Raw genomic sequence first — 21,944 nt, 5'->3', positions numbered from 1 at the left:
TAGAGAATGATAGAGGCCTCTAGTAGTCAAAAAGCTGCTTTAGCATGGGCAGCGCCATTGAGAGCTTCCACCATTATAACATAGTCGACTGTGTGGGACTTCCAACTTCATTGGCTGATCCCTCGTGGTGACCCTATTTGAGTCGTGTCCAACCAGGTCATCAGGCGAGATCAGCCAATCGTGAAGAAGAAAAGTAACTACTTTAAAATGGTGATAGCATCAATGGCGCTGCCCATGCTGTCACAGACACTATAATGGCACAGATACAAAGATGAGTCCTCTATCTATCTCTATGTTCCATCCCGACCGCTAAGTAGAGAAAAATTTATTATTATGTTATCTCTATAAAAAAAATAAAAAAAATGGTTCATATATTGACCACTTAAACGGTCAGTCCCTTGACAGACATGTATAACAACACTCTTTAAAAAGCATGCAAATTCTATCATCTGCTATCCCTGAGCGCTGCGGGGAAGTTAGAACGCAGAATGTGCTGACGGTGCAACATCGGTATGTGGCGGCTGGCTGTTGAACAGTAGTTAGACCTGGAGGTCCTCTAGTCTAGTTTATCAAATGGCAAATCAAGATGCGAAAGGAGCTGGAATTACTCTGACCATTGAGGTAAAACGACTATTTATTTCCGTTGTTTGGCATACAGTATAACGTATGAAAATATGACACGATGGTTGATAACGTTGTATTTTGTAATTGGTTGACCTGTTTATGTTGTTTTTTAAAAATTTGAATGCATTTACACATCAGTGTTCTTACGTCGAGTTTCAACAGTTGTAATATGTTATAAGTTATTCGCTATTTTGTTTCCTAAAAGAAGTGTCACTCTTCCCTTCTACAGCCTGACAAAAGAAGACAACAGAAAGACAGTGAGTCCCCATCCGAGTCCTTCCCGTCCACATGCAAGTCGTCCCAGACCCTGTCAACATGGCATGGTTTTGGGCAGAAGGTGCGTCTCCTGGCTCCTTACTTGTGGCCCCGGGGCAACCTGCTTCTTCAGGGAATGGTCGTGCTCTGCCTGGCCCTACTGGCCATAGAAAGGGTCATCAATGTCTTCGTCCCTATCTACTCCAAAAACATAGGTGAGACTGTCTGTCCTCTACTCCAAAGACATAGGTGAGACTGTCTGTCCCCTACTCCAAAAACATAGGTGAGACTGTCTGTCCCCTACTCCAAAAACATAGGTGAGACTGTCTGTCCCCTAATCCAAAAACATAGGTGAGACTGTCTGTCCCCTACTCCAAAAACATAGGTGAGACTGTCTGTCCTCTACTCCAAAAACATAGGTGAGACTGTCTGTCCATCAATCTACTCCAAAAACATAGGTGAGACTGTCTGTCCTCTATTCCAAAAACATAGGTGAGACTGTCTGTCCCCTACTCCAAAAACATAGGTGAGACTGTCTGTCCATCAATCTACTCCAAAAACATAGGTGAGACTGTCTGTCCTCTATTCCAAAAACATAGGTGAGACTGTCTGTCCCCTACTCCAAAAACATAGGTGAGACTGTCTGTCCTCTACTCCAAAAACATAGGTGAGACTGTCTGTCCATCTACTCCAAAAACATAGGTGAGACTGTCTGTCCTCTACTCCAAAAACATAGGTGAGACTGTCTGTCCTCTACTCCAAAAACATAGGTGAGACTGTCTGTCCCTACAGGTGTCCCTACAGGTGTCCCTACAGGTGGCACCACAGGTCTTGGGTGGTAGTTACTACACTGCTGCCATTATACCCTTTGATATCCTCTGACTTTGTACTTCAATACTGTCTCATTCATAGTTTAATGTGCCCTTGGATTGAAGGCCTTGTCCTGTTGGCTTAAAGTACTCAGCTGCAGTAAAACGTTTAGAACAGCAGGGGGCAGTGTCTGAAAACCTTGACCTTTTTTAGGTGACAACATTAGTTTGACTCAATTTTATTTTATTTTTTTAAAGAAGCCAGCCTCTCCAGAGCTTACATGGAATATCAACAGAGACCAATAGGAATCCTTCCAATAGTATTTGTTCTAGGACATAGAAGAGGTGGTACAGTACACAGATAATACAAATTCAACAATATGGCCTTAGACTCTCCACAACAACAGAAAGTGACATAAAAAGTCATTGGAACACAGGAGTGATGGTTGCTGATAATGGGCCTCTGTACGCCTATGTAGATATTCCATTAAAAATCAGCTGTTTCCAGCTACAATAGTGATTTAAAACATTAACAATGTCTACACTGTATTTCTGATCAATTTGATGTTATTTTAATGCACAAAAAATGTGGACATTTCTAACTGACTCCAAACTATTGAACGGTAGTGTGTGTATATATATATATATATATATATATATATATAAATGAAAGCCCTCATCTCTGTGCACTATTTGCATCAGCTGGTATCAAAACCTTGGGGAATACAGAAATGTTTCTCTTGGGCAGCAGGTTATTGCTACCTCAGTCATACACAGCAAACTTACTTGACCAGAGAGAGTAGCACCTGAACTAAGGTTGCTATAGTATTTAAAAAGATGGTCTATTTTTATAACTTAAATGCATTTAATAAATAAAGATCTTTAGGGGTTACGGTATATTTTGGAGTGTTATACATTTTCATAAACAATGTGTTGGCACGGAAACAGGAGTATTGAGAGTTGAAGAGTAATACTTCATTTTGGGTTTAGGTGCATTTTGTTGACTATTTTTGTCATTCTTGGATTCTAGAATCCAAGAACATTTTTAAATGTTCATGTTTTGAAAATAATTTTTTTGTTATCAGATTTGATTTTGTTTTATTTTTTTGTTTAATAAGTCCAATATATATATTATATTATACTATATATATTGTTAGGGGCACAACTATGGTTTCAGAAGTGAAGGGGACATCATTTTTATATATATTTTATATTGAGTCGGATAAACACTCCAAACAGCCTACCGACCGCTTGGAGGCGTCCACATGGTCCTAAAGCACACCACTTCCTCGTTTTGTATCACATTCCAATGATAAAACTGGGGGGTGGGGTACAAAAATACAATTTCAAAATGTCGGGGGGGACATGTCCCTCCCGTCCCGAGTGAAAATTGCGCCCTTGTATATAGTGTGGGAAGTCACTCACCCTGCCAGTCATGATTAGGGGGCATTACGTTTTTTTTTAGATTAGTTAACATGCCGCAACAAGGGACTTTTTGTCCCTGGCCCCCTCCGACCCCGTGCCAAGGCTAAAAAAATCAACACCCCTCGTCTCCCTTTACCCTCCCTCTCCTCCCCCCTCCACCCCCCCCCAAACCAAACAAGACATAAAGGGGTACATTCCCTGTATGGACCCCCCTCCTCCCCCCTCCACCCCCCCCCAAACCAAACAAGACATAAAGGGGTACATTCCCTGTATGGACCCCCCTCCACCCCCTGTCTCTCAGTGTCTGTCTCTCAGTGTCTGTCTCTCTGTGTCTGTCTAGTGAATAATCTGTCTCTGTGTCTGTCCTCTGTGTCTGTCTAGTGAATAATCTGTCCTCTGTGTCTGTCCTCTGTGTCTGTCTAGTGAATAATGTGTCTCTGTGTCTGTCCTCTGTGTCTGTCTCTGTGTCTGTCTAGTGAATAATCTGTCTCTGTGTCTGTCTCTCTGTGTCTGTCTCTCTGTGTCTGTCTAGTGAATAATCTGTCTCTGTGTCTGTCCTCTGTGTCTGTCTAGTGAGTAATCTGTCCTCTGTGTCTGTCCTCTGTGTCTGTCTAGTGAATAATCTGTCCTCTGTGTCTGTCTAGTGAATAATCTGTCCTCTGTGTCTGTCTAGTGAATAATCTGTCCTCTGTGTCTGTCTAGTGAATAATCTGTCCTCTGTGTCTGTCTAGTGAATAATCTGTCTCTGTGTCTGTCTCTCTGTGTCTGTCTCTCTGTGTCTGTCTAGTGAATAATCTGTCTCTGTGTCTGTCCTCTGTGTCTGTCTAGTGAGTAATCTGTCCTCTGTGTCTGTCCTCTGTGTCTGTCTAGTGAATAATCTGTCCTCTGTGTCTGTCTAGTGAATAATCTGTCCTCTGTGTCTGTCTAGTGAATAATCTGTCTCTGTGTCTGTCTCTCTGTGTCTGTCTCTCTGTGTCTGTCTCTCTGTGTCTGTCTAGTGAATAATCTGTCTCTGTGTCTGTCTCTGTGTCTGTCTAGTGAATAATCTGTCTCTGTGTCTGTCCTCTGTGTCTGTCTAGTGAATAATCTGTCCTCTGTGTCTGTCTAGTGAATAATCTGTCTCTGTGTCTGTCCTCTGTGTCTGTCTAGTGAATAATCTGTCTCTGTGTCTGTCCTCTGTGTCTGTCTAGTGAATAATCTGTCTCTGTGTCTGTCCTCTGTGTCTGTCTAGTGAATAATCTGTCTCTGTGTCTGTCTCTGTGTCTGTCTAGTGAATAATCTGTCCTCTGTGTCTGTCTAGTGAATAATCTGGCTGATGGCAGCAGCTGGAGGACCCTGGCCACCACCGTGTGTATTTATGTCCTGCTCAAGTTCCTCCAGGGTGGAGGAGCAGGTGAGGAATCATAGGACACTCCGATCACTGTTACCTATTCATGGCCACTGTTACCTATTCATGGCTGCTGTTACCTATTCATGGCTACTGTTACCTATTCATGGCTACTGTTACCTATTCATGGCTACTGTTACCTATTCATGGCCACTGTTACCTATTCATGGCCACTGTTACCTATTCATGGCTACTGTTACCTATTCATGGCTACTGTTACCTATTCATGGCTACTGTTACCTATTCATGGCTCTGTTACCTTCTAATGGCCACTGTTACCTATTCATGGCTACTGTTACCTATTCATGGCTACTGTTACCTATTCATGGCTACTGTTACCTATTCATGGCTACTGTTACCTATTCATGGCTACTGTTACCTATTCATGGCTCTGTTACCTTCTAATGGCCACTGTTACCTATTCATGGCTACTGTTACCTATTCATGGCTACTGTTACCTATTCATGGCTACTGTTACCTATTCATGGCCGCTGTTACCTACTAATGGCCGCTGTTACCTACTAATGGCTACTGTTACCTATTCATGGCTACTGTTACCTATTCATGGCTCTGTTACCTATTCATGGCCGCTGTTACCTACTAATGGCTACTGTTACCTATTCATGGCTACTGTTAGCTATTCATGGCCACTGTTACCTATTCATGGCTACTGTTACCTATTCATGGCCACTGTTACCTATTCATGGCCACTGTTACCTATTCATGGCCACTGTTACCTATTCATGGCCACTGTTACCTATTCATGGCTACTGTTACCTATTCATGGCTACTGTTACCTATTCATGGCTACTGTTACCTATCCATGGCTACTGTTACCTATCCATGGCTACTGTTACCTATTCATGGCTACTGTTACCTATTCATGGCTACTGTTACCTATTCATGGCCACTGTTACCTATTCATGGCCACTGTTACCTATTCATGGCTACTGTTACCTATTCATGGCTACTGTTACCTATTCATGGCTACTGTTACCTATTCATGGCCGCTGTTACCTATTCATGGCTACTGTTACCTATTCATGGCTACTGTTACCTATTCATGGCTACTGTTACCTATTCATGGCTACTGTTACCTATTCATGGCTACTGTTACCTATTCATGGCTACTGTTACCTATTCATGGCTACTGTTAAATTCTAATGGCTTCCTCTGAGTCTCTCACTGGCTGGATTTGACTCTTTCTCTCTTTGTTTCTCTGTCTGTCTGTCTGTCTGTCTGTCTGTCTGTCTGTCTGTCTGTCTGTCTGTCTGTCTGTCTGTCTGTCTGTCCCTCTCCCTCTCCGTCTGTCTCTCCCTCTCCGTCTGTCTCTCTCTCCCTCTCCCTCTCTCTCTCTCTCTCTCTCTCTCTCCCTCTCCCTCTCTCTCTCTCCCTCTCCCCCCCCACCACCTCCAGGTACATCAGGGTTTATCAGTAACCTGAGGTCCTTCCTGTGGACGCAGGTCCAGCAGTTCACCAGCAGGGTGGTTCAAGTCCGTCTGTTTGGTCACCTCCACTCCCTGTCCCTGCGCTGGCACCTGGAGAGACACACTGGGGACGTTCTGAGTAGTGTAGACCGAGGAACATCTTCTATAAACAACCTGCTCAGGTACGCCCCCTCCACACACACACACACACACACACACACACACACACACACACACACACACATATATATCAGCTCAATCCATCATCTTCAGTATCCTGCCACCCTCTCTCCCCTCTCTCCCCTCTCTCCTCTCTCTCTCCTCAGCTACATCATCTTCAGTATCCTGCTACCCTCTCTCCTCTCTCCTCTCTCTCTCCTCAGCTTCATCATCTTCAGTATCCTGCCACCCTCTCTCTCCTCTCTCTCTCCTCTCTCTCCTCTCTCTCCCCTCTCTCCCCTCTCTCCTCTCTCTCCTCTCTCTCCCCTCTCTCTCCTCTCTCTCTCTCCTCAGCTACATCATCTTCAGTATCCTGCCACCCTCTCTCTCCTCTCTCTCCTCTCTCTCCCCTCTCTCTCCTCTCTCTCCTCAGCTACATCATCTTCAGTATCCTGCTACCCTCTCTCCCCTCTCTCCTCTCTCCCCTCTCTCTCCTCTCTCTCTCCTCAGCTACATCATCTTCAGTATCCTGCTACCCTCTCTCCCCTCTCTCTCCTCTCTCTCTCAGCTTCATCATCTTCAGTATCCTGCCACCCTCTCTCCTCTCTCTCTCAGCTACATCATCTTCAGTATCCTGCTACCCTCTCTCCTCTCTCTCCCCTCTCTCTCTCTCCTCAGCTTCATCATCTTCAGTATCCTGCCACCCTCTCTCCTCTCTCTCTCAGCTACATCATCTTCAGTATCCTGCCCACCATCGCTGATATAGTCATCGCCATCCTCTACTTTGTGTCCTACTTCAGTGCCTTGTTCGGCCTCATCGTCTTCATCTGCCTGCTGATCTACCTCAGTGAGTTGACTGATTCAGGTTTAGCTGATGTGGAATCACAAGCCAGTTAGCTGATGTGGAATCGCTAGCTAGTTAGCTGATGTGGAATCGCTAGCTAGTTAGCTGATGTGGAATCGCTAGCTAGTTAGCTGTGTGGAATCGCTAGCTAGTTAGCTGTGTGGAATCGCTAGCTAGTTAGCTGTGTGGAATCGCTAGCTAGTTAGCTGTGTGGAATCGCTAGCTAGTTAGCTGTGTGGAATCACTAGCTAGTTAGGTGATGTGGAATCGCTAGCTAGTTAGCTGTGTGGAATCACTAGCTAGTTAGCTGTGTGGAATCGCTAGCTAGTTAGCTGTGTGGAATCGCTAGCTAGTTAGCTGATGTGGAATCACTGTGTGGAATCACTAGCTAGTTAGCTGATGTGGAATCGCTAGCTAGTTAGCTGTGTGGAATCGCTAGCTAGTTAGCTGTGTGGAATCGCTAGCTAGTTAGCTGATGTGGAATCACTAGCTAGTTAGCTGTGTTGAATCACTGTGTGGAATCACTAGCCAGTTAGCTGTGTGGAATCACTAGCTAGTTAGCTGTGTGGAATCACTAGCTAGTTAGCTGTGTGGAATCACTAGCTAGTTAGCTGTGTGGAATCACTAGCTAGTTAGCTGTGTGGAATCACTAGCTAGTTAGCTGTTTGGAATCACTAGCTAGTTAGCAGTGTGGAATCACTAGCTAGTTAGCAGTGTGGAATCACTGTGTGGAATCACTAGCCAGTTAGCTGTTTGGAATCGCTAGCTAGTTAGTTGTGTGGAATCGCTAGCTAGTTAGTTGTGTGGAATCGCTAGCTAGTTAGTTGTGTGGAATCGCTAGTTAGTTAGCTGTTTGGAATCGCTAGCTAGTTAGTTGTGTGGAATCGCTAGCTAGTTAGTTGTGTGGAATCGCTAGCTAGTTAGTTGTGTGGAATCACTAGCCAGTTAGCTGTTTGGAATTGCTAGCTAGTTAGCTGTGTGGAATCACTGTGTGGAATCACTAGCTAGTTAGCTGTGTGGAATCGCTAGCTAGTTAGCTGTGTGGAATCACTGTGTGGAATCACTAGCTAGTTAGCTGTGTGGAATCGCTAGCTAGTTAGTTGTGTGTGCACAAGTAGTGGCCGCATGACGTCTCCAGCCCGTAGAACTAGAGTTTATGTCACCCTGGATGTCTCCAGCCCGTAGAACTAGAGTTTATGTCACCCTGGACGTCTCCAGCCCGTAGAACTAGAGTTTATGTCACCCTGGACGTCTCCAGCCCGTAGAACTAGAGTTTCCGTCACCCTGGACGTCTCCAGCCCGTAGAACTAGAGTTTATGTCACCCTGGACGTCTCCAGCCCGTAGAACTAGAGTTTATGTCACCCTGGACGTCTCCAGCCCGTAGAACTAGAGTTTATGTCACCCTGGACGTCTCCAGCCCGTAGAACTAGAGTTTATGTCACCCTGGACGTCTCCAGCCCGTAGAACTAGAGTTTCCGTCACCCTGGACGTCTCCAGCCCGTAGAACTAGAGTTTATGTCACCCTGGACGTCTCCAGTCCGTAGAACTAGAGTTTATGTCACCCTGGACGTCTCCAGCCCGTAGAACTAGAGTTTCTGTCACCCTGGACGTCTCCAGCCCGTAGAACTAGAGTTTATGTCACCCTGGACGTCTCCAGCCCGTAGAACTAGAGTTTATGTCACCCTGGACGTCTCTAGCCCGTATAACTAGAGTTTATGTCACCCTGGACGTCTCCAGCCCGTAGAACTAGAGTTTATGTCAGCCTGGACATCTCCAGCCTGTAGAACTAGAGTTTATGTCACCCTGGACGTCTCCAGCCCGTAAAACTAGAGTTTCCGTCACCCTGGATGCAGAAATCCAGGGTGAAAGGTTTTTTGGGGTCAGTGGTATTGACATTGCTTCTTGAGTATGAAGTTTTGGTGCATAACAGTGACGGGTCCTATTCTATTACACAGTGATACTGACAGAGGACAGACTCAGTTTGATGACTTGCTGTAGCCGATAGCAGCGTTAGTAGCGTGACAGTGGTCGAGGTAACGATGCTTTGTGGGTTCCTGGTTTGGAGTCCAGGTTGTTCTCTGAAAACATATTCATTCACCAGCTTTCACCATCCTGATCACTGAGTGGAGGACCAAGTACAGACGGGACATGAACACTCAGGACAACAACGCCAAGTCTAAGGCTGTGGATTCACTGCTCAACTTTGAGACGGTACTGACTGAGCCATATCCAATACCCCCTGCTAACCCCAAACCCAAACCTTACCCAGACCCCTTTCACATCCCAACCTCCTCCACAGCTTACTACCCAGATAAACCATGCATTCAGTCAAACCTTTCGTTGCAGGTGAAATATTACAATGCTGAGGGGTATGAAGTGACCTGCTTCGAAGAGGCAATTCTGAAGTACCAGGTAAAAGGATAACGAACATTCCCTGACTTTACGATCTCCAGGTCCTGTTGTTGGGGTATTGATATCTATACAGTCTGACTTTTAGATATTGTGCTCTCCTGATTGGTTGATGTTATTAAGGTAGCTAGCTGATGACTGTGCTCTCCTGTCCTGATTGGTCGATGTTGAGGTAGCTAGCTGGTGATTGTGTTCTCCTGTCCTGATTGGTCGATGTTGAGGTAGCTAGCTGGTGATTGTGTTCTCCTGTCCTGATTGGTTGAATGTTGACGTAGCTAGCTGGTGATTGTGTTCTCCTGTCCTGATTGGTTGAATGTTGACGTAGCTAGCTGGTGATTGTGTTCTCCTGTCCTGATTGGTTGAATGTTGACGTAGCTAGCTGGTGATTGTGTTCTCCTGTCCTGATTGGTTGAGTGTTGAGGTAGCTAGCTGGTGATTGTGTACCCCTGTCCTGATTGGTTGATGTTGAGGTAACTAGCTGGTGATTGTGTACCCCTGTTCTGTCTGCAGCAGTCAGAGTGGAAGACCAACGCCTCATTGGCCCTACTGAACCAAACCCAGAACCTGATCATTGGCTCAGGGCTATTAGCAGGATCTCTGCTCTGTGCTTACATGGTCACAGAAGGCCGGTTCCAGGTACAGTCCCCTCTACCTTCATATGGGTTCACATCAGACCACACTGGCATCCTCTGAATCCTTCTCTGTTTACACTTGACCTCTCTTGATGTTAGTCAGGGTGTTAGTCAGGGTGTTAGTCAGGGTGTTAGTCAGCAGGGTGTTAGTCAGCAGGGTGTTAGTCAGCAGGGTGTTAGTCAGGGTGTTAGTCAGCAGGGTGTTAGTCAGCAGGGTGTTAGTCAGCAGGGTGTTAGTCAGCAGGGTGTTAGTCAGCAGGGTGTTAGTCAGGGTGTTAGTCTGCAGGGTGTTAGTCAGCAGGGTGTTAGTCAGCAGGGTGTTAGTCGGGGTGTTAGTCAGGGTGTTAGTCAGCAGGGTGTTAATCAGGGTGTTAGTCAGCAGGGTGTTAGTCAGCAGGGTGTTAGTCAGCAGGGTGTTAGTCAGCAAGGTGTTAGTCAGCAGACTGTTAGTCAGGGTGTTAGTCAGCAGGGTGTTAGTCTGCAGGGTGTTAGTCTGCAGGGTGTTAGTCAGCAGGGTGTTAGTCAGGGTGTTAGTCAGGGTGTTATTCAGCAGGGTGTTATTCAGCAGGGTGTTAGTCAGCAGGGTGTTAGTCAGCAGGGTGTTAGTCAGCAGGGTGTTAGTCAGCGGGGTGTTAGTCAGCAGGGTGTTAGTCAGGGTGTTAGTCAGCAGGGTGTTAGTCAGCAGGGTGTTAGTCAGCAGGGTGTTAGTCAGCAGGGTGTTAGTCTGCAGGGTGTTAATCAGGGTGTTAGTCAGCAGGCTGTTAGTCAGCAGGGTGTTAGTCAGCAGGGTGTTAGTCTGCAGGGTGTTAATCAGCAGGGTGTTAATCAGCAGGGTGTAGTCAGGGTGTTAGTCAGCAGGGTGTTAGTCAGCAGGGTGTTAGTCAGCAGGGTGTTAGTCAGCAGGGTGTTAGTCAGCAGGGTGTTAGTCAGCAGGGTGTTAGTCAGCAGGGTGTTAGTCAGCAGGGTGTTAGTCAGCAGGGTGTTAGTCAGCAGGGTGTTAGTCAGCAGGGTGTTAGTCAGCAGGGTGTTAGTCAGCAGGGTGTTAGTCAGCAGGGTGTTAGTCAGCAGGGTGTTAGTCAGCAGGGTGTTAGTCAGGGTGTTAGTCAGCAGGGTGTTAGTCAGGGTGTTAGTCAGCAGGGTGTTAGTCAGGGTGTTAGTCAGCAGGGTGTTAGTCAGGGTGTTAGTCAGCAGGGTGTTAGTCAGCAGGGTGTTAGTCTGCAGGGTGTTAGTCAGCAGGGTGTTAGTCAGGGTGTTAGTCAGCAGGGTGTTAATCAGGGTGTTAGTCAGCAGGGTGTTAGTCTGCAGGGTGTTAGTCTGCAGGGTGTTAATCAGGGTGTTAGTCAGCAGGGTGTTAGTCAGCAGGGTGTTAGTCAGCAGGGTGTTAGTCAGCAGGGCGTTAGTCAGGGTGTTAGTCAGGGTGTTAATCAGGGTGTTAGTCAGGGTGTTAGTCTGCAGGGTGTTAGTCAGCAGGGTGTTAATCAGGGTGTTAGTCAGGGTGTTAGTCAGCAGGGTGTTAATCAGGGTGTTAGTCAGCAGGCTGTTAGTCAGCAGGGTGTTAGTCAGCAGGGTGTTAGTCAGCAGGGTGTTAGTCTGCAGGGTGTTAGTCAGCAGGGTGTTAATCAGCAGGGTGTTAGTCAGCAGGGTGTTAGTCAGCAGGGTGTTAGTCAGCAGGGTGTTAGTCAGCAGGGTGTTAGTGAGCAGGGTGTTAGTGAGCAGGGTGTTAGTCAGGGTGTTAGTCAGCAGGGTGTTAGTCTGCAGGGTGTTAGTCTGCAGGGTGTTAGTCAGCAGGGTGTTAGTCTGCAGGGTGTTAGTCTGCAGGGTGTTAGTCTGCAGGGTGTTAGTCAGCAGGGTGTTAGTCAGCAGGGTGTTAGTCAGCAGGGTGTTAGTCAGCAGGTGTTAGTCAGGTTAGTCAGCAGGGTGTTAGTCAGGGTGTTAGTCAGCAGGGTGTTAGTCAGGGTGTTAGTCAGCAGGGTGTTAGTCAGGGTGTTAGTCAGCAGGGTGTTAGTCAGGGTGTTAGTCAGCAGGGTGTTAGTCAGGGTGTTAGTCAGCAGGGTGTTAGTCTGCAGGGTGTTAGTCAGCAGGGTGTTAGTCAGCAGGGTGTTAATCAGGGTGTTAATCAGGGTGTTAGTCAGGGTGTTAGTCAGCAGGGTGTTAGTCAGGGTGTTAGTCAGCAGGGTGTTAATCAGGGTGTTAGTCAGCAGGGTGTTAGTCTGCAGGGTGTTAGTCTGCAGGGTGTTAATCAGGGTGTTAGTCAGCAGGGTGTTAGTCAGGGTGTTAGTCAGCAGGGTGTTAGTCAGCAGGGTGTTAGTCAGCAGGGTGTTAGTCAGCAGGGTGTTAGTCAGCAGGGTGTTAGTCAGCAGGGCGTTAGTCAGCAGGGTGTTAGTCAGGGTGTTAGTCATGGTGTTAGTCAGGGTGTTAGTCAGGGTGTTAGTCAGGGTGTTAGTCTGCAGGGTGTTAGTCAGCAGGGTGTTAGTCAGCAGGGTGTTAATCAGGGTGTTAGTCAGGGTGTTAGTCAGCAGGGTGTTAATCAGGGTGTTAGTCAGCAGGCTGTTAGTCAGCAGGGTGTTAGTCAGCAGGGTGTTAGTCAGCAGGGTGTTAGTCTGCAGGGTGTTAATCAGCAGGGTGTTAATCAGCAGGGTGTTAGTCAGCAGGGTGTTAGTCAGCAGGGTGTTAGTCAGCAGGCTGTTAGTCAGCAGGCTGTTAATCAGCAGGGTGTTAGTCAGCAGGGTGTTAGTCTGCAGGGTGTTAATCAGCAGGGTGTTAGTCAGCAGGGTGTTAGTCAGAAGGGTGTTAGTCAGCAGGGTGTTAGTCAGCAGGGTGTTAGTGAGCAGGGTGTTAGTCAGCAGGGTGTTAGTCAGGGTGTTAGTCAGCAGGGTGTTAGTCAGCAGGGTGTTAGTCAGGGTGTTAGTCAGCAGGGTGTTAGTCTGCAGGGTGTTAGTCTGCAGGGTGTTAATCAGCAGGGTGTTAGTCTGCAGGGTGTTAGTCAGCAGGGTGTTAGTCAGCAGGGTGTTAATCAGGGTGTTAGTCAGGGTGTTAGTCAGCAGGGTGTTAATCAGGGTGTTAGTCAGCAGGGTGTTAGTCTGCAGGGTGTTAGTCTGCAGGGTGTTAATCAGGGTGTTAGTCAGCAGGGTGTTAATCAGGGTGTTAGTCAGCAGGGTGTTAGTCAGCAGGGTGTTAGTCAGCAGGGTGTTAGTCAGCAGGGTGTTAGTCAGCAGGGCGTTAGTCAGCAGTGTGTTAGTCAGGGTGTTAGTCAGGGTGTTAGTCAGGGTGTTAGTCAGGGTGTTAGTCAGAAGGGTGTTAGTCAGGTTGTTAGTCAGCAGGGTGTTAGTCAGCAGGGTGTTAGTCAGCAGGGTGTTAATCAGGGTGTTAATCAGCAGGGTGTTAGTCAGCAGGGTGTTAGTCAGCAGGGTGTTAGTCAGCAGGGTGTTAGTCAGCAGGGTGTTAGTCAGGGTGTTAGTCAGCAGGGTGTTAATCAGCAGGGTGTTAGTCAGGGTGTTAATCAGGGTGTTAGTCAGCAGGGTGTTAGTCAGGGTGTTAGTCTGCAGGGTGTTAATCTGCAGGGTGTTAGTCTGCAGGGTGTTAGTCAGCAGGGTGTTAGTCAGCAGGGTGTTAGTCAGCAGGCTGTTAGTCTGCAGGGTGTTAATCAGGGTGTTAGTCAGCAGGGTGTTAGTCAGGGTGTTAGTCAGCAGGGTGTTAGTCATCAGGGTGTTAGTCAGCAGGGTGTTAGTCAGCAGGGTGTTAGTCAGGGTGTTAGTCAAGGTGTTAGTCAGCAGGGTGTAAGTCAGGGTGTTAATCAGGGTGTTAATCAGGGTGTTAGTCAACAGGGAGATAGTGAATTGATTGTGGTTGTGTGTTATTGGTCTGCCCATTTCTCCTTAGGTTGGTGACTATGTCCTGTTTGGCACCTATATCATCCAGCTGTACACTCCTCTCAACTGGTTCGGTACATATTACAGGTGAGATCAACTGGTCTGGTACATATTACAGGTGAGATCACCTGGTCTGGTACATATTACAGGTGAGATCACCTGGTCTGGTACATATTCCAGGTGAGATCAACTGGTCTGGTACATATTACAGGTGAGATCACCTGGTCTGGTACATATTACAGTTGAGATCACCTGGTCTGGTACATATTCCAGGTGAGATCAACTGGTCTGGTACATATTACAGGTGAGATCACCTGGTCTGGTACATATTACAGGTGAGATCACCTGGTCTGGTACATATTACAGGTGAGATCACCTGGTCTGGTACATATTCCAGGTGAGATCAACTGGTCTGGTACATATTCCAGGTGAGATCAACTGGTCTGGTACATATTACAGGTGAGATCACCTGGTCTGGTACATATTACAGGTGAGATCACCTAGTCTGGTACATATTCCAGGTGAGATCAACTGGTCTGGTACATATTACAGGTGAGATCACCTGGTTTGGTACATATTACAGGTGAGATCAACTGGTCTGGTACATATTACAGGTGAGATCAACTGGTCTGGTACATATTACAGGTGAGATCACCTGGTCTGGTACATATTACAGGTGAGATCACCTGGCCTGGTACATATTACAGGTGAGATCAACTGGTCTGGTACATATTACAGGTGAGATCACCTGGTCTGGTACATATTACAGGTGAGATCAACTGGTCTGGTACATATTACAGGTGAGATCACCTGGTCTGGTACATATAACAGGTGAGATCAAGTGGTCTAATATTACAGGTGAGATCTACAATCTCACTGTATGGGAGACAGTCACATGCATTTCGCTATCCCTCCATTACTGGATAACTCAACATATTCTCTCCACAGACTAATCCAGAGTTCCTTTATTGACATGGAGAACATGTTCAAGATCTTAACAGAACACAAAGAGGTAAGCACATGGTGCTAGTGAGTTACTCCTGTATCTGAGGGGTAATGAGACGTTGTTTATCATTTAAACTGCTGAGACCATGGTCAGGTTTGTGCGTGTATCCGCGTCCGTGTGTTTGCCCCTGCTCCTGCCCTCCCTTTCCCTCTCCTCTCTATCTCTCCCACTCCCGCTCCCGCTCCGTCTCCCTCTCCCGCTCCCCCTCCGTCTCCCTCTCCCGCTCCCTCTCCCACTCCCTCTCCCTCTCCTTCTCCCTCTCCCTCTCCAGCTCCCTCTCCCGCTCCCTCTCCCTCTCCTTCTCCCTCTCCCTCTCCCTCTCCCTCCCTGAGGCTTGTGGAGGGCCTCTCTGTGGGAAAACTCTCCCAAGTTAGTCTGTAAACTGTGGGACTCTGGGCTGTGGGACTGTGGGAATCTGGACTGTGGGACTGTGGGGCTGTGGGACTGTGGGACTGTGGGACTCTGGACTGTGGGACTCTGGAGTGTGGGACTGTTGGACTCTGTGACTGTGGGGCTGTGGGACTCTGGGCTGTGGGACTCTGGGACTGTGGGACTCTGGACTGTGGGACTGTGGGACTCTGGACTGTGGGACTCTGGACTGTGGGACTGTGGGACTCTGGACTGTGGGACTGTGGGACTCTGGACTGTGGGACTCTGGACTGTGGGACTCTGGGACTGTGGGACTGTGGGACTCTGGACTGTGGGACTCTGGGCTGTGGGACTCTGGGCTGTGGGACTGTGGGACTCTGGGACTCTGGACTGTGGGACTCTGGACTGTGGGACTGTGGGACTGTGGGCTGTGGGACTGTGGGACTGTGGGCTGTGGTACTCTGGACTGTGGGACTCTGGACTGTGGGACTCTGGGCTGTGGGACTCTGGGCTGTGGGACTCTGGACTGTGGGACTCTGGACTGTGGGACTCTGGGCTGTGGGACTCTGGGCTGTGGGACTCTGGGCTGTGGGACTGTGGGACTGTGGGACTCTGGGCTGTGGGACTCTGGGACTCTGGGACTCTGGACTGTGGGACTCTGGACTGTGGGACTCTGGGACTCTGGGCTGTGGGACTCTGGACTGTGGGGCTGTGGGGCTGTGGGACTCTGGGACTGTGGGACTCTGGAGAGGGGAGTGAAGTGGGAGGAGGTGTAGAAAATGCTTTGACGGTAACTGCAAGGTGGTGCTTAATATTCTTGTTATGTCTGAGATCCACTGTGTGTGAGCTGAGAGCCTGGCCCATGGAGGAAGTAGACCGTCTAGTCCCTGAGCTCCACCACACTGACGATCTCATTTCCTGTCATGTTGTCTTGTCCAGGTGCAAGACGATGTCAGAGCCACAGAGCTCCAGTTAACATCAGGCGTGGTGAAGTTTCAGAACGTGTGCTTCAGCTACACTGAGGGGTAGGTCACAAAAAAAACACGTGTAGTTCGTCTATGATGTCATGAGAATGTGTAGTTAATCTCTGATGTCATGAGAATGTGTAGTTAATCTCTGATATCATGAGAATGTGTAGTTCATCTATGATGTCATGAAATTGTGTAGATAATATCTGATGGCGTGAGAATGTGTAGTTCATCTATGATGTCATGAGAATGTGTAGTTCGTCTATGATGTCATGAGAATATGTAGTTAATCTCTGATATCATGAGAATGTGTAGTTAATCTCTGATATCATGAGAATGTGTAGTTAATCTCTGATGAGTGAGAATGTGTAGTTAATCTCTGACGTCATGAGAATGTGTAGTTAATCTCTGATGGAGTGAGAATGTTAGTTAATCTCTGATGGAGTGAGAATGTGTAGTTAATCTCTGATGGAGTGAGAATGTGTATTTAATCTCTGATGGAGTGAGAATGTGTAGTTAATCTCTGATATCATGAGAATGTGTAGTTAATCTCTGATATCATGAGAATGTGTAGTTAATCTCTGATGGAGTGAGATTGTGTATTTAATCTCTGATGGAGTGAGAATGTGTAGTTAATCTCTGATGGAGTGAGAATGTGTAGTTAATCTCTGATGGAGTGAGAATGTGTAGTTAATCTCTGATGGAGAGAGAATGTGTAGGACTGTGTGTCTGTGTTTCGCTGTCCTCAGGAATGTGATTCTCAGGGGCGTATCGTTCACTGTGATGGCCGGCCAGACTGTTGCTCTGGTAGGTTGAACTCTTCAGATAGTCTTTTTTCATGACATGAACCAACATGAACTAAAATGAGCATAAAAACACATTTTAACATCCACATGTCCTGTGTGTGTGTGTGTGTGTGTGTGTGTGTGTGTGTGTGTGTGTGTGTGTGTGTGTGTGTGTGTGTGTGTGTGTGTGTGTTTCTCTGCAGGTGGGCCAGTCTGGTTCAGGTAAAAGCACTATCCTCCGTCTGCTGTTTCGCTTCTATGACGTCCAGGGAGGCTGCATCAGTATTGATGAACAGGATATATCCAGGGTGAGTTAACTATATAGGGTCTATATACAGGGTGAGTTAACTATATAGGGTCTATATACAGGATATATACAGGGTGAGTTAACTATATAGGGTCTATATACAGGGTGAGTTAACTATATAGGGTCTATATACAGGATATATACATGGTGAGTTAACTATATAGGGTCTATATCCAGGGTGAGTTAACTATATAGGGTCTATATACAGGGTGAGTTAACTATATAGGGTCTATATACAGGATATATACAGGGTGAGTTAACTATATAGGGTCTATATACAGGGTGAGTTAACTATATAGGGTCTATATACAGGATATATACAGGGTGAGTTAACTATATAGGGTCTATATCCAGGGTGAGTTAACTATATAGGGTCTATATACAGGATATATACAGGGTGAGTTAACTATATAGGGTCTATATACAGGGTGAGTTAACTATATAGGGTCTATATACAGGGTGAGTTAACTATATAGGGTCTATATACAGGGTGAGTTAACTATATAGGGTCTATATACAGGGTGAGTTAACTATATAGGGTATATATCCAGGATATATACAGGGTGAGTTAACTCGGTAGGGTCTATATACAGGATATATCCAGGGTGAGTTAACTATATAGGGTCTATATCCAGGGTGAGTTAACTATATAGGGTCTATATACAGGGTGAGTTAACTATATAGGGTCTATATACAGGGTGAGTTAACTATATAGGGTCTATATACAGGGTGAGTTAACTATATAGGGTCTATATACAGGATATATACAGGGTGAGTTAACTATATAGGGTCTATATACAGGATATATACAGGGTGAGTTAACTCTGTAGGGTCTATATACAGGGTGAGTTAACTCTGTAGGGTCTATATACAGGGTGAGTTAACTATATAGGGTCTATATACAGGGTGAGTTAACTCTGTAGGGTCTATATACAGGGTGAGTTAACTATATAGGGTCTATATACAGGATATATACAGGGTGAGTTAACTATATAGGGTCTATATACAGGGTGAGTTAACTCTATAGGGTCTATATACAGGATATATACAGGGTGAGTTAACTATATAGGGTCTATATACAGGGTGAGTTAACTATATAGGGTCTATATACAGGGTGAGTTAACTAAATAGGGTCTATATACAGGGTGAGTTAACTCTGTAGGGTCTATATACAGGGTGAGTTAACTCTGTAGGGTCTATATACAGGGTGAGTTAACTATATAGGGTCTATATACAGGGTGAGTTAACTATATAGGGTCTATATACAGGATATATACAGGGTGAGTTAACTATATAGGTTCTATATACAGGGTGAGTTAACTCTGTAGGGTCTATATACAGGATATATACAGGATGAGTTAACTCTATAGGGTCTATATACAGGATATATACAGGGTGAGTTAACTATATAGGGTCTATATACAGGATATATACAGGATGAGTTAACTCTATAGGGTCTATATACAGGGTGAGTTAACTCTGTAGGGTCTATATACAGGATATATACAGGATGAGTTAACTATATAGGGTCTATATACAGGGTGAGTTAACTATATAGGGTCTATATACAGGATATATACAGGGTGAGTTAACTATATAGGGTCTATATACAGGGTGAGTTAACTATATAGGGTCTATATACAGGGTGAGTTAACTATATAGGGTCTATATACAGGGTGAGTTAACTATATAGGGTCTATATACAGGGTGAGTTAACTCTGTAGGGTCTATATACAGGATATATACAGTAGTAATGTCAGTAGTAATGTCAGTAGTAATGTCATGGTTCAGTAGTAATGTCAGTAGTAATGTCAGTAGTAATGTCATGGTTCAGTAGTAATGTCAGTAGTAATGTCAGTAGTAATGTCAGTGGTAATGTCAGTAGTAATGTCAGTAGTAATGTCAGTAGTAATGTCAGTGGTAATGTCAGTGGTAATGTCAGTGGTAATGTCAGTAGTAATGTAATGGTGCAGTAGTAATATCAGTAGTAATATCATGGTTCAGTAGTAATGTCATGGTTCAGTAGTAATGTCAGTAGTAATGTCAGTAGTAATGTCAGTAGTAATGCCAGTAGTAATGTCATGGTTCAGTAGTAATGTCAGTAGTAATGTCAGTAGTAATGTCAGTGGTAATGTCAGTAGTAATTTCAGTAGTAATGTCAGTGGTAATGTCAGTAGTAATGTCAGTAGTAATGTCATGGTGCAGTAGTAATATCAGTAGTAATATCATGGTTCAGTAGTAATGTCATGGTTCAGTAATAATGTCAGTAGTAATGTCATGGTTCAGTAGTAATGTCAGTAGTAATGTCATGGTTCAGTAGTACTGTCAGTAGTACTGTCAGTAGTAATGTCAGTAGTAATGTCAGTGGTTATGTCAGTAGTAATGTCAGTAGTAATGTCAGTGGTAATGTCAGTGGTAATGTCAGTAGTAATGTCAGTAGTAATGTCAGTGGTAATGTCAGTAGTAATGTCATGGTGCAGTAGTAATGTCAGTAGTAATGTCATGGTTCAGTAGTAATGTCATGGTTCAGTAGTAATGTCAGTAGTAATGTCAGTGGTAATGTCAGTAGTAATGTCATGGTGCAGTAGTAATGTCAGTAGTAATGTCATGGTTCAGTTGTAATGTCAGTAGTAATGTCATGGTTCAGTAGTAATGTCATTGTTCAGAAGTAATGTCAGTAGTAATGTCAGTAGTAATGTCAGTGGTAATGTCATGGTGCAGTAGTAATGTCAGTAGTAATGTCAGTAGTAATGTCAGTGGTAATGTCAGTGGTAATGTCAGTAGTAATGTCAGTAGTAATGTCAGTGGTAATGGCAGTAGTAATGTCAGTAGTAATGTCAGTAGTAATGTCATGGTGCAGTAGTAATGTCAGTAGTAATGTCATGGTTCAGTTGTAATGTCAGTAGTAATGTCAGTGGTAATGTCAGTAGTAATGTCAGCAGTAATGTCAGTAGTAATGTCAGTAGTAATGTCAGTGGTAATGTCATTGTTCAGCAGTAATGTCAGTAGTAATGTCAGTAGTAATGTCATGGTTCAGTAGTAATGTCAATAGTAATGTCAGTAGTAATGTCAGTAGTAATGTCAGTAGTAATGTCATTGTTCAGCAGTAATGTCAGTAGTATTGTCAGTAGTAATGTCAGTAGTAATGTCATGGGTCAGTAGTAATGTCAGCAGTAATGTCAGCAGTAATGTCAGTAGTAATGTCAGTAGTAATGTCAGTAGTAATGTCATTGTTCAGCAGTATTGTCAGTAGTCATGTCAGTAGTAATGTCATGGTTCAGTAGTATTGTCAGTAGTAATGTCAGTAGTAATGTCATGGTTCAGTACTAATATCAGTAGTAATGTCAGTAGTAATGTCAGCAGTAATGTCAGTAGTAATGTCAGTAGTAATGTCAGTAGTAATGTCAGTGGTAATGTCAGTGGTAATGTCAGTGGTAATGTCAGCAGTAATGTCAGTAGTCATGTCACGGTGGATAGACAACCCAGTTAAGATATTCGTAAGGTATAAAAACATTCATTTTTGATGTTAATGTCGGTGTATGTGTGTGAATGTACTGTGTATTTGCGTGTGTGTGTGTGTTTGTGTGTGCTTGTTTACCTGTGCCCTGTATGCCATCTTTGCCAGAGCAGGCTATACTGTATGGGTCGTCTGTACGGGCTCCCGAGTGGCGCAGCGGTCTAAGGCACTGCATCTCAGTTCTAGAGGCGTCACTCCAGACCCTGGTTCGATTCCAGGCTGTATCACAACCGGCTGTGATTGGGAATCCCATAGGGCGGCGCACAATTGGCCCAGCATTGTCAGGGTTAGTGTTTGGCCGGGGTAGGCCGTCATTGTAAATAAGAAATTGTTCTTAACTGATTTGCCTAGTTAAATAAAGGCTAAATAAAATACAAAGAATCCTAACCTGAGTTATGGGACCCAGACCTCTCTCTGTAATCCCTAATCTGTACCATCCCTGGCTATAGGTGACCCAGACCTCTCTCTGTAATCCTAATCTGTACCATCCCTGGCTATAGGTGACCCAGACCTCTCTCTGTAATCCTAATCTGTACCATCCCTGGCTATAGGTGACCCAGACCTCTCTCTGTAATCCTAATCCTTCCAGACCTCTCGCTGTAATCCCTAATCTGTACCATCCCTGGCCATAGGTGACCCAGACCTCTCTCTGTAATCCTAATCTGTACCATCCCTTGCTATAGGTGACCCAGACCTCTCTCTGTAATCCTAATCCTTCCAGACCTGTCTCTGTAATCCCTAATCTGTACCATCCCTGGCTATAGGTGACCCAGACCTCTCTCTGTAATCCTAATCTGTACCATCCCTTGCTATAGGTGACCCAGACCTCTCTCTGTAATCCTAATCTGTACCATCCCTGGCTATAGGTGACCCAGACCTCTCTCTGTAATCCTAATCTGTACCATCCCTGGCTATAGGTGACCCAGACCTCTCTCTGTAATCCTAATCTTTCCAGACCTCTCGCTGTAATCCCTAATCTGTACCATCCCTGGCCATAGGTGACCCAGACCTCTCTCTATAATCCTAATCTGTACCATCCCTTGCTGTAGGTGACCCAGACCTCTCTCTGTAATCCTAATCCTTCCAGACCTGTCTCTGTAATCCCTAATCTGTACCATCCCTGGCTATAGGTGACCCAGACCTCTCTCTGT

General features: G+C 45.5%; 1 protein-coding gene across 3 annotated transcripts in view; it reads left to right on the top strand.

Moving 5' to 3' along the window:
• Window positions 1–304: 304 nt before the first annotated feature.
• Window positions 305–21,944, top strand: part of abcb6b (ATP binding cassette subfamily B member 6 (LAN blood group) b) — a 48,857-nt gene continuing 27,217 nt past the window's right edge. The window contains exons 1-13 of one of the 3 annotated variants that reach the window (XM_029712429.1): window positions 305–621; window positions 854–1,094; window positions 4,414–4,506; window positions 5,917–6,109; window positions 6,812–6,933; window positions 9,033–9,142; window positions 9,278–9,343; window positions 9,851–9,976; window positions 13,852–13,928; window positions 14,790–14,853; window positions 16,156–16,241; window positions 16,934–16,991; window positions 17,173–17,277. In XM_029712429.1, coding sequence (XP_029568289.1) covers window positions 574–621; window positions 854–1,094; window positions 4,414–4,506; window positions 5,917–6,109; window positions 6,812–6,933; window positions 9,033–9,142; window positions 9,278–9,343; window positions 9,851–9,976; window positions 13,852–13,928; window positions 14,790–14,853; window positions 16,156–16,241; window positions 16,934–16,991; window positions 17,173–17,277 — 1,389 coding nt within the window. In that variant the 5' untranslated portion in view covers window positions 305–573. The remainder of the gene's footprint in view (window positions 622–853; window positions 1,095–4,413; window positions 4,507–5,916; window positions 6,110–6,811; window positions 6,934–9,032; window positions 9,143–9,277; window positions 9,344–9,850; window positions 9,977–13,851; window positions 13,929–14,789; window positions 14,854–16,155; window positions 16,242–16,933; window positions 16,992–17,172; window positions 17,278–21,944) is intronic. The other 2 variants (XM_029712427.1, XM_029712428.1) reach the window with 2 other exon arrangements.

Source organism: Salmo trutta, chromosome 24 (assembly GCF_901001165.1).
Source record: "Salmo trutta chromosome 24, fSalTru1.1, whole genome shotgun sequence".
Lineage (NCBI taxonomy): Eukaryota > Metazoa > Chordata > Actinopteri > Salmoniformes > Salmonidae > Salmo > Salmo trutta.
This window is presented reverse-complemented; position numbering and strand designations above follow the sequence as displayed.